The sequence below is a fragment of the Gopherus flavomarginatus genome, chromosome 5, assembly GCF_025201925.1.
Source record: "Gopherus flavomarginatus isolate rGopFla2 chromosome 5, rGopFla2.mat.asm, whole genome shotgun sequence".
NCBI classification, from domain to species: domain Eukaryota; kingdom Metazoa; phylum Chordata; order Testudines; family Testudinidae; genus Gopherus; species Gopherus flavomarginatus.
Window position 1 is genome coordinate 145,080,965 of NC_066621.1, and position 12,765 is coordinate 145,093,729.

Below are 12,765 nucleotides of genomic sequence, written 5' to 3' on the forward strand. Positions count from 1 at the left end.
ACCCTTATTCATACTGCCCGTGAGTTACTCCTTGAGAAGCACCACTGATTTCAATGGGACTATTCACAGAGGGCTAGACTGTGACTTTAGGCAAGGGGGGGGGGTGATACACAAGCTGGGCTATCCCAGTAGTAGCTTTGTGCTGAATCACCACTTTGAGTAACAATTCTACCCTGGGGGTGTAGCAATCTGTTGTTGCCCTATACCAGCAGTTTATTACTATCCTCCCATTCCCCCAGTGGCTCAGCTTCTGTGCATGGAGGGTGGGGAAGTGGAAGCAAGGCTCTGTTCTGTCCCTAATCTCCCATTTCATGCAGGGAGGAAGCAGACAATTAGCTTACTTACTCCTATCCACCTGGACCAAGAGCAAGGTAGAGGTATAAGGAGTGGTGGCGGGGGTCTTACTCTGTGTGCTTATGCAGTGTGAATCACCATCTAGCCCATACTGCTCAGCAAGAGTGTCAAAATCTAACCAAGTTTTTGTAATTGACTGCAATGTGTATTGTTACAGACTTCCTGTTCGCAGACAGCTCAGCTGTTCTTTGGTTCTCTGCTACTTTTGCCTGGTAGTTCTGGAGCTTCTGGAAAGCAAGAGCAGTAATCCTTATACAGATGCTAAAAGAAGATCCAGCACAGGATTTTAAATCGGTTACTATGGATTCTAGGCTGTTCTCTCTACGCAAGAAGAGGCTTCTCTTTTGAATCTGCGGCCTGTACATATGGACAGATTCCACTCTCTGTTACGCTGCTGTAAATCTATGACTGACTTGAGTGATGTTACTCTGGACTTACTTACATTGGTGTAACCGTGATCAGAATCTTGCCCACAGAGTACAAAAACTATTCTATTAATGCAAAAGTGTCTTGCTGATACTACCAAAGTATTGTTGTTATCCGTTATGTTTTGGTTCATATAATAACTTCAGTCAGAATCCTTGCTGCTACCTAATGCTGGGGAAGTTATTTAACCTCTCTGTCCCTCTGTTTGCCGATCTGAAAGATCTGACAGACAGATTTGAATTTTAGCAAGATACATACAAAACTCTGGCATTCGTTGGTGTTCTAGGAGCCTCAGAAAGAAACCTCTGTGAGTAGTACGGATGATGTCATAAATCATTATCAATAGCAGCAGCTTTTCATTAACTCCAAGGATATTTCTTTTTATGTAAAATACTCTATATACTTTAACTTTGGTCATTTATGGCTTAGTTCTGCTTTCAGGCACACATGCTACTCTCATTTAGATCAGCCAGTGGGGTTTGTTTTGCCACCTTAATGAGAGTTAACATCATTTTAATTAAGCAATGGCAAAACAAACAAACTAAAACACACTAAATGATGAGGCAGAAAACATGCATACAGAACAAAAAACTCCTCACTTCACTGCTCAAAGTTTATTAGACTTAATTATTTAACTGGCCCTACAATGCTGGACTCCTCCTGCAATACTGAGACATCTTTAATTTGTATTTTAAATCTTAAACAGAATGCCTTATGTTGCAATCTTCAACCTGTAGATGAATGAAACATGTTATAAAAGCATCTTCGCCTGCAAACAATTACCCAGAGTTTTAGAATTAACAGTTATTCAAGACAGCATACATAGCACCTTTGTAATCATGGATGTCCAACATAAAAGAATCCATTAAGACTTATTCCTCACCATTAGGCTGTATCCATCAAAATATTTTTTGAAATAAAATCAAGGAAGATCTTTTCAAACCCCTATGTGAATGCAACAAGCAAAGCTTAGTGAAAGGCTTTCTGCTTTGAGTTCTTTAGAGTGAGCACTACCTTGCCATATCCAGTGTGTTTAAAGGTTACAGCAGAAGGAGGCTAGGGGTCTCAGACTTCTTTGTTTAATATGAAATCCAAGCAACCAAACAGTAGCTTATTCTATAGGACTCTGAGGAGTAAATAATGCATCTTTGCAGCTGAAGTCTGAATGGCCATAGTAAAAATAAATTAATTTGGACACAATTCTTTTGTGTCCCAAGTCTCTGTTTTCTGCTCCCAGGAGGAGCTATCTAGGGTGTCAGCTGGGCATAATTTATCACAGCCTATGGAAGCTAAAAGGTTTGAGTGAGGGGGAAAATAATTACTTGTTATTTACAGAACCATTACTATTGCAGATTAAACCATTAAACACTGGGAGCCAAAGGCCACCCTTGCCCCTGCCTGCATGTGACGCTCCTCCCACTGAAGTCAATGGGAGCCGTGCCCACTACCTCTGCGAAGGGTGAGTCTGACCCTGACTGTAACTGCTCCTGAAGTGCTGTGTTGTGCTGTGCTCTGTGGAAAGGAAGCTCAAATAATTCCACAGGGAACGGAGCTCTCATATCTGGATTAGTCACCGTCGTTTTTCTCAGACAAAGTGACAGACAATAGGGTGGGGAGGAAGCGCTTAAGCAGCCATGCATGTTGTTTGCAGGCAGACCTGTAAGCCTCCATTTTCAGAAAGTTTAGCCCTAAAAGTTTTAGGGTAAACTATAAATGCCCCTATTATGGCGATGGGCAGAGTTAAGTCGTAGGACCTGTTGGCGCCCAGTGGCAGGTATTTTTAATCTGTTTGTGCAGATACTTCAGCCTAGATTATGCCTTTAGGCACAGCCGCAAGCAAGGGGTGATGATACATAAATTGCACTGCTCCAGCAGTAGCCTCGGGAGGTGTTGGGACTCAGTGACACTCCTCTGAGCCACAGTCCCCTCCCTGCTTCTCCCATGCAAGAGTGGATAAGTGCAGTAATGCCACACCTGCCCTGACTCCCAAAATTAACTCAGCTGTACTAGCTGCTTTAAGGCCCTGCCTGCTCCTGTGAGGAATTCCTGCCTATCTGCCTTGGGGGAAGCAAGCAGGTATGGGTCAGGGTACTCTGTGCAGAGAGGTTCACTCTATCCCTCGCTCCTGTGCGTGGGCATAGTCTAAGGGCTAGTCTCCATTGGCAATGGTAAAAGTGCTGCAGTGCTTTAACATGGCTTGTGTGGTCGCGGCAGCGCGCTGGGAGGGATCTCTCCCAAGGCTCTAAAAAAACCCACCTCCACAAGGGGCGCAGCTCCCAGCACTGGTGCACTGTCTACATTGGCACTGTACAGCGCTGAAACTTGCTGTGCTCAAGGGGGTGTTTTTTCACACCTTTGAGCGAGAAAGTTGCAGTGCTCTAAATTGCCAGGGTAGACAAGCCCTACGTCACTGTCTAGCCTTGAAGCATCTGCTGTCTTTAACCAAACAAAGCCTCATCCAAAGGGGAAGAGGATAAGAGAACAAACAACAAGACAGAGGTGTAGTCACATTGCTTAATGCACTACTGGAAGACGGGAAAGGATTTTATGAGTTTTTTTGTTTGTTTCTACAATATTTAAGTATCAAAAACGTAAGTGTTAAATCCCTATAAAGCGTCTCAAAAACACTTTGTTACATGCAGTGTATTGAGACAGGCTGGTCTCAGGATATTAGAGACACAAAGTGGGTGAGGACCAACTTCTGTTGATGAGAGAGAAAAGCTTTCAAGCCATAAAGGGCTCTTCTTCAGGTCTGAGAAAGGTAGTAGCAGTGTCACAGCAAAATGCAAGGTGGAACAAATTGCTTAGCATAAATAGTTGGCACATACTCTAAGAGACCATTAATAACTCTGCAGTCACAGGACAAAAAGAGGGGGTTAGAGAGTTATAGATTGTTGTAATAAGCCATAAATCCAGTGTCTCTGTTCAATCCATGATTTTTAGTGACTAGAAGAGTAATGAATTTAAACTCCCAGGCTGATCTTTTGAAAGTGTTGTCGTTTTCTTTTGAGGATGAGGACTGGTAGGTCAGATATAGAGTGATCACTTTGTGAAAAGTGTTCACCCACAGGTGACAGAGTGTTTTTGACTTTTTCTCAGTAAAATGATAAGACAAAAAAATCACCTGCACAAAATTTCAAAAGATGAGCCTAGGAGCTTAAATTCATTACATGCTAGACACTAAAAATCATGGACTGAATGGACACTGTTCAGACAAGACATAACTTGACTGGTCCCTTACAATATGTGCTATTCATGCTAAACAATTTGTTCCACCTTGCATTTTGCTGTAACACTGGGAATACCATTCCCAGACCTGAAGAAGAGCTCTGCGTGGCTCAAAAGCTTGTCTCTCTCTCACCAATAGAAGATGGTCTAATAAAAGATATTACCTCACCTACCTTGTCTCACTTTGGCAGGAAACACAATGGCTCAAAATATGAACAACAGAAAAGTCTGTCAAGCAAAGGAAATGGGTGATTTTACACATAGGACTGATCACAATCAGCATCACTTTAAGCCCATTTATTTCAGATGCTATGATTTCCCCACCTGCTGCTCAGCAAGTCTTTTCTGGATCTCTTGATCATCACAGATGTCATACACAACAGGCTTGGAAAGCTCAGCCTCAATGCGAGCCAACCAGGTGCGAAGGGTACTCATATTTTTGTCTAATGTCTGTGAGACAGCAAAGGTCCCTTCCAATTTCTTCAGCCTGGGGATATTGGAAAGAAAACAGGTTGTTATAAACACATTTAACATGGAAGCAGTACTAGCAGAGCCTCTGGAAATGAAGGAAGTATGATTTACAGAGTATTCTTATCTCCAAACTGACCTGCCTTCTGCAGGTTAAAGCCACATTTTAATTACAACCTACCCAAATTGGCACAAGCGGATGCCTCCACAGCTGCAGAAGGTCCTAAGTGAGTCATTTAAGGAGATGCTGTGAACAGGGAGTGGCCCTCCTAGGCTCATTCGAGAGCTAGTGGGTTCCTTGGTCACTTCCCTGAGGACATGCATACAGAAGACTTGCCCCAGTGTACGTTTTGTGTATTTGAGACAATCTAGACACCCCCATCTTCCCGGGGTGCAGTGAGACTCCACATTGTCCCAAAATGCAGGGCTGTGTATCCCAGGTAGGAGCTGCTCCTTAATCTTTGAGCTGCATGCTCCACTGCTTGCATAAGTGAAGGCATTTACAAAAGGGGTCTAAAACACTACTGGGTCAATTCGGATCTCTCCGCTCATTTACACTGGCAGTATTTTACAACTACTTGGTATAAGTATACATGAGGCAAGGCAGTAGAAAAATCATTATTTTACCTAGTTTTCTAGGATGGGCTGTTTCTCAAGCTACTCTCCCATGTGAATTACAGTTCAGTCTGGAAGGACGAGCACCCTGCCAGCAGAATTTGATCCTGCTGGGAATATGTTAAGTGGGTTGTGCAGCCCCACTGAGGGAGATAGTTTGCTACATCAGCTCTATACCTGAGGGATAGGAGTTGTTCTCTAGAGAGAAAGATGGAAGTTGCAGGGCATGGGTTGAGCAGTCTGAAGAGAGGAATCTCAGGACAGCCATGCCTTGGGAAAAGGTTTGAACTGCATATATATGTTGTTTTAGTGTTAGTTTCTGTGTTAATAAACCCAAACCCCAGGAAAAGGGGTGAGTTTGGACACTGCACTCTGTGTGGACTACACCTCTGCCTCTTCTGTTTTCAGCAGATCTGAGGGTTAGGGCACACATTTCTATGGCTTCCTAAACAGGCCATCTATACTTTTGTCTCCATAGCAATGGGATATTTTGGCCACATGGACTATGTCCATGCTGGTTTATGCAGAAGAGTGCAACAGAGCCCCCTAACATACATGAAACAGAGAGGTGAAGCTAGAATAATAAATCTAAAATGAGAAATTTAAATAAGCCACTGTGAAAAGAGAGAGAGAGAGAGAGAGGTTTCAGAAAAGGTCCCGCTCTGATTTGCAAGGACAGCAGAGACTGTGGGCCAGATCCATCCTTGGTATACTTCCTCTGTAGTCAATGAAGTTACATCAGGAAGGAACCTGGTTCTGGCTCTCTCTTGTCCAGATGGGTTAACTTTATTTTCCTCCACTCCCATCTTAGCATCTCAAATAGGTCAAAGTCACAGGTAGTATATCCATTCATCTACTCCAGGATGGTGATTCCTGTGTATCTGTTTTGTACAGATAAATTAACAATTCCTGATTGATGATTTCCATGGGAAAGGCAGATTGCTACTCTGCCGTGGCAGCTATTGCCCTGCTTCAACAATGTTTTTGAAATACTTTTTCAGATACGACAAGGGAGCCTGATACTATAGTGCAGCAAATGGCTCTAGTCCAACTGGATATAAGAATGGTCATACTGAGTCATCTAGCCCAGTATCCTGACTTCTGACAGTGGCCAACGCTAGGTGCTTCAGAGGGAATGAAAAGAACAAGTAATCATAAGTGACCCATCTTGTGTCGTCCACTCCCAGCTTCTGGCAAACAGAGGCTAGAGAGACTCAGAACATGGTGTTGCATCCCTGCTCGTGCTGGCTAATAGCCATTGATGGACCTGTCCTCCAGGAACTTGGATCTAGTTCTTTTTTGAACCCTGTAATAGTTTTGGCTTTCACAACATCCTCTGGGCAAAGAATTCCACCGGTTGACTCTGTGTTGTGTAAAGATGTGGCTCCTTTTGTTTGTTTTAAACCTGCTGCCTATGCTTTCATTGGGTGACCCATAGTTCTTGTGTTACGTGAAGGAGTGAATAATATTTTCCTATTCACTTTCTCCAAACTAGTCAAGATTTTATAGACATCTATCATATCCCCTCTTAGTTGTCTCTTTTCCAAGCTGAAATGCCCCAATCTTTTTAATCTCTCCTCATATGGAAGCTGTTCCATACCCCTAATCATCTTTGCTGCCCTTTTCTGAACCTTTTCTTAAGTGACAGATAATATAGATCCCATCATTTTATATGTACACTTGGGATTATGTTTTCCAATATGCATTACTTTGCATTTATCAACATTGAGTTTCGTCTGCCATTTTGCCTAGTCACCCAGTTTTGGGAAATCCTTTTGCAATTCTTTGCAGTCTGCTTTGGACTTAACTACCCTGAGTAATTTTGTATCATCTGCAAATTTTGCCACCTCAAAGTTTACCCCTTTTTCCAGCTCATGTGTGAATATGTTGAACAGCACTGGCCCCAGTACAGACCCCTGGGGGCACCACAATTTTCTACTCTTTGCTTTTCAAATCATGTTGCGTATCTACAAAATCACAGTGTATTGTACATACAGAATACTATAAAGTGCTCAGGTCTTTGCATTCGGACACTATATGAGGGCTGGTTGGTGGTATCCAGGCCTCAGACTGGCACTGTTCATTCACACCACATTCATGCAATCCTGAAAACACTATCTGGGTTAGCGCTTGCTACCATGACTTCGATGGACATCAATATCAGTAGTACACCTAGTATTATTACTATTTGTGTTCCCTTAGCACCAAGGGTCTCCCATCATGGACCACAACCCTATGGTGCTAGATGCTGTGTAAATAGAACAAAGATATTCAGTCCCTGCCCCCAAAAGCTCACAATCTAAGTATAACATCAGCGACAACAGGGGAATACATAGACACAGATTGGGGAGCACAAGGAAACAATGTGACAGTAAGTAATAATTAAGGCTGCAAGTCTCTCATGGACGTCACGGATTCCATGACTTTCCGGGACCTCTGCGACTTCCGCAGATGCTGGTGCGACTGCCCCTGAGGCCACCTGCTCAGGCAGTTGCTGGGATGGACCCTGGGACCAGCCACTCGGACAGCTGCTGGGGTGGTCCTGGGGCCAGCCGCACTGGCCACTGCAGAAGCAGCCCTGGCAGCTGGTCCCGGAGGCCGTCAGAGCAGCAGTCCCCAGGGCCTCAGAGCAGCTGGGGGTAGCCAGCCCCCACTGCCAGCGCAGGGACTAGCTATCAAGTGTCTGGGGCATCCCAGAGCGGTGGTGTCTCAGAGCCACCCAGGAGCTGTTAAGTTTTAGTCAGGGGTATTTATAGTAAAAGACATGGACAAGTCACAGGCCATGAATTTTTGGTTATTGCCCGTGACCTGTCCATGACTTTTACTAAAAACACCCATGACTAAAGCTTAGCCTTAGTAACAGTAAGTGTTTGCATGGCTGCACATTTGACAAATAAACAAAGATCAGGAAAAACAGGAAGGAAGAAATTTTACAATGAAATGATTTTTTAAAGGAAAAGATCTTACAATGATGAAAGCAAATACAGGTGTTTGGCTTAGAAACCTCCCTTATTCAGGTTATAAATATTGTTCTCAATATGTTTGTTGCAATAGAAAATGTTTGTTAGGATTGCCAGCAACTATAGCACAATGGAAACCACCATTGTGGCACTATTAGCATGTGTTTACTTTATAACACAATCATCATCAGAGACATGCCAATCTAATTAACTAATTTGTTACATATGCCAGCTAGACTATGTCTTTCGTCCCAGCCTTAATGCTCTGGGTCATTAATCTTGATCTTGAGAACTAAAACCTAAGATAAACAGACAGGTGATAATAAACACCTTTCAGAAATCAGTGCTGGTACATCACCACAATATGTGAACTAACTACTGCCTTGAATAAACACACAGACGGGTAAATTCTTAGTGAAGTCAACAAACACTCTGCGTGTGGCTCAAGGTTAGTACATTCTAATTCTGTTCTCTATAGGTTTGTATTCCATGCTCGACACTAACATGTGAGTGCTTTCCAGTAGCGCATTAGGTGACTAACATCTGTCACGTGTTGTTTGTTCTCTCATCCTCTCCCTAGAGGAAGAAGCGTGCACAGTGGAGAGTTTAGTTTTGGAAGGGAGAGATTTTTTTGGGAGGGGTAGAGGAGGGGAGTTAATGTAAATATTGCTATGTGTTTGTTGGAGCAGGCAGGTCAAAGAAACACACCTTGCACTTGGAGGAGATGGTGATGAGGTTTGTAATGGTCCTTAGTTCCTGGGGGAGTTTATTCCACAGTCTCAGAACCAGCCCCTGAAAAAGTTCCGTCTCCCACACAGACAAGCTTTAACTTGGTTGTAGAGAGTTTCATTGTGACAGAGGAATGAAGTTGCCGGGTAGCCATAAAAAAATCCTGAAAGGTGCTGAAAACCTCCTGAGAAATGCCGGGTGCCCTCAACTCCCACTGATGTCAAAGAGAACTGGAAGCATTCCCTCAGGAATGGACCTGGAAGAATACTGGACCAAAGAATCCAAGACCCTTTGACTGAATAAAAACCACATGTGTGTCTCTCTGCTATCATAGCCTCATATTTGCTTTCTGCAAGTGTTTGCGTGAATTAACTTCTGTTTGCAGAAAATGTCATGACTGCTCCTCAAATATGAACCATAGGAGTATTTTTGCTGCGAGTGTTCGTATCATATGGCTGTCTTGAAAGCTCTTTATGGGTATGAGAGTCATTTAATCAGGGAGCAGAAGCTGTACCATGTGAGCTAGGTGACAAATCACACAGCATGAATAGTGAGTTAAGACAAGCAAATGGTCAAAGTAATAGATGTGGTGAACAATTCCTGATTACCCACAGGCCAAAATAGGGTCACATAAACCATTGGTCAAATAACTTTGAATAACAAACACATCTGTAACAATCAAAGTGTGTGGGAAGCTCACAAACAGACACAGCTCACTAATTTATTAGATAACAGAATCAGCTGCAAACGATTTGCTCAGATCCACTCAAGAGACTATTGGTTCCTAGCAGCACTGGGTCATAACATTCCCCAGCTGCAACTTGCTTCTCTGGGGCTATAAAAAGGAAAAGGCTGAAAAGTCTCCTGTACTTTGCAATGAACATGACTTAAATATGGCCCTTATTCATTCAGTAGAGCACTTAAGTGCATGCTTTAAGACATGCCTGGAAAACAATTACTAAATGTTTTCATCTTAAAGCCTAAATTCAGTTAGAGACAAGGGACTGTATCGTGCAAGTGGGTTATAACTAAGGACCTGATCCTGAGACACTGAAGTGAATTGAAAGACTCCCATTGATCTGAATGGGCTTTGGATCAGGTCCTAACATTCCACCAGTGGAGCCTGAATTGAAATGCATCAGATGGCCTGAAACAAATCCCTTCTAGATGTTAGTGTCATAAACCCACATGAAAGGATGGCATGTTTGGCAGTCCTTGCTCAGGAGGTGTCCAGGAGTAGAAGGGTTCTTTTGCTGCACGCCAGGACTAAAGTGTGTTGGCAGGAACATGATGTGATAAAGAATTGCATAGTGCATGCCTGTACTATGCTGGTTTATAATCAGTGCTGTCAGAAAATGTAGCAGAAACTCATTTCTTTAATGGGATGAAGAGATTCAGATGTATATTTTTAAATCTTGTTTATCAATGTAAATATCATTCTGGTCAGGCAGCAGATACTATTCATATTTGCTAAAGAAAATATGGTGAAATTAAATTGCACTGTCAATTGACATTACTGTCTGATAACAGGAAATCTTTGTTCAGTAGATTTTAGTACAAACTGACTATATAAAGCACACAAGCTTAAGAAATGATGCCTTCATTTGGGCCCAACCTTTAAATATGCGCAAGTTCATTTCTCTGTGCAGTTTCTGGCTCTTGGAAATAACCCAGAAACCTTTACATTGGTTGGTTCTATTATTTGAATGAAGATAATTAATATCACATAATCACTGAATAAGAAGGGGCAAGCTACATTTCATATTAAACCTTCCATTTATCCATAATACTGTAGTCCCAAATCTCCACTGACGTTGACAGGAGACACCAAAGAGACCAGTACAAATTTTAACTGAGAAGGCCCCTGAATGCTATTTATCCAGTCTAATGAACTGCATCTCCCACACAGCATAATCCATTTTCTCATCCACTTGTCACAGGCAAATTGCACACACGCACATGCTGACATAGCAGTGCCCATCCCCCCAGGCTGCTGAACCACCCAGACAGATATTACTGAATTAGTGATTTCTATTCTTACACGCACTATAACCAAATGCAGAGCTGATTATTGAAACAGCACTTACCGTTTATAACGAAAAATCATTCCTTAGCTTGCAAATCCCAAACTGCAAGGATTCTGTCTGTGTAACCACAGCACTCATGGAAGAGGAAACCCCTCCTCTATGGATGCCCTATTTATTCATTGCTTTAGTATCTCCCCTGGGGTGGGGGGGGGGGAAGCCTTTTTCATCCTCCTCCTCCTCTGCAAAGCCCCTAGCTGGGGAGTCACAGCGTGCATGCGCAGGCACACCGGGCCCTGCCCCCACCCCCCCACTGGTTTCCTTCTGTTAACCTGCATTTTTACCTGGCAAATTGCTGAGAACCCAACCACAAACACAAAGTAGCTTTATTTTGACACAACAGAATTAGCTCATGAAGAAAAAGACCCTGAATGATTGCCTGGGGGTGGTAATGAAAAGATGACGCTCCAGAGGCTTCAGAACCAAAAGATAAGGTCTTCTGAGTACAATCAGATACCTTCAGCCTCAGATTCTGATGATTTATAGAGAGATTTTCCTATTGAAGCAATCCCCAAGATGAAAACACAAACACATGCACAAAATGCTTACTTGGATTATGCCCTCTGTTGCCTTGTTTGCTATCATATTACAGCTTTTTATGTACAAATTAAATCTTACTCCAATTCAATTTACCCTGTCCTGTGCTCAGCCCTCCAGTGAAGGAGTAGGGCCAATGAAGTGCAAGGAGTTACACTGACGATCAAACTGCCCCTTAATCTTTACTTATTACATCATTTGTCAAAAAGTTGATCATCACAAATTCGTTGTTCTGACATCACTGCCAGAGAAGGGTGAGAAGGGCTGGGAGGGAGAGAAACTAGCTTTAACACAGATGTATCTGAAAATCACCAACACAGCACTAAAACTTTGAAAATCACACCAAAAATCCAAGGAATAATTTGGAAGTCTAATGCATTTGACCATTTTCTCTGGCATTATGGGAATATATGTTCCCACCCCAATTTCTACCAGGGTTTACATTTTTATTTCTTTTTTCTGCAGGGAGTGGGTTCAAAATACATGAGTGCACAGTAGTTTATTCAAAACAGAGACACCAGCAATAGCGAGCTGCCCCCTCCTTTGTCCTCCCCCTTTGCAGGCTGGCTCACACTGGTGCTGACCCATGGCGACCTTCAAACCAGGCCAATGGGGCCTAGCTGCAGGAGCTAAATTCTGCACCTGCCTCGGTGTTAGTTTGGGTCTCACACAGGGACCTGGGGGGATTTAACCAGGGCCATGGGGTGGCTAATGTGCAGGAGCCCCTAGCTGGGGGGGCCTTGAAAGCCACAGTTGGAAACCTCCCAGCCTCTGTGGGCTCGGGGTTGGGGGGGGCGCCCCATTCCTAGGTGTGGGTTTCCCTATTGACTCAGAGTCAGCCCTGCTTAGTCATATGGTGCCACCAGGCCCCACCCCTGTGCGGCAGCTGGCAGAGTCAAGCCAGTCAAGTGACCTCAAAGGCCGGGCGAGCTGTGAGCTGCACCCCAAAGGGAGAGGCAGGAGCAACAGCTGGATGCTGCAGGGATAGGCTGCTGCTTTCTGGGAGGGGAGACTGAGGGTAAGTGGGGGGAGGCTTGCCAGGGGGAGGTGCTGTGACTTGAGCTGTTCAGGGGGCAACTGAACTTTTAAATTGCACCCTCCTTTCCTCCCCTTCCTCCCACTATCAACAGTTATGTGTTGCCTCTGTATAGGACACAGCAGGCAGATAGATCCATTGGGATATTTTTCTCACTGAGATCCAATCTTGTGAGTAAACAATGCCAGCGTCCCTTCACTCTACCAAAGGCACATCAACTGTCATTCTGCACCTGCTGAGGAGGAGTTGAATCTTTCCTAGCTGCTGTTGAGGTGGTAGGGTAAGGCTTCATGAGCCAGGGAAGCAGAGGGTAGGCCGTGTCCCCCAG

General features: G+C 43.7%; 1 protein-coding gene across 1 annotated transcript in view; it reads right to left on the bottom strand.

The window, feature by feature from the left end:
- The window catches only part of SYNE2 (spectrin repeat containing nuclear envelope protein 2), a 273,351-nt gene that overhangs the window by 19,858 nt on the left and 240,728 nt on the right, over positions 1-12,765 (bottom strand). The window contains exon 100 of the mRNA XM_050952774.1: positions 4,333-4,495. Within this exon, the coding sequence (XP_050808731.1) occupies positions 4,333-4,495 (163 nt within the window). The remainder of the gene's footprint in view (positions 1-4,332; positions 4,496-12,765) is intronic.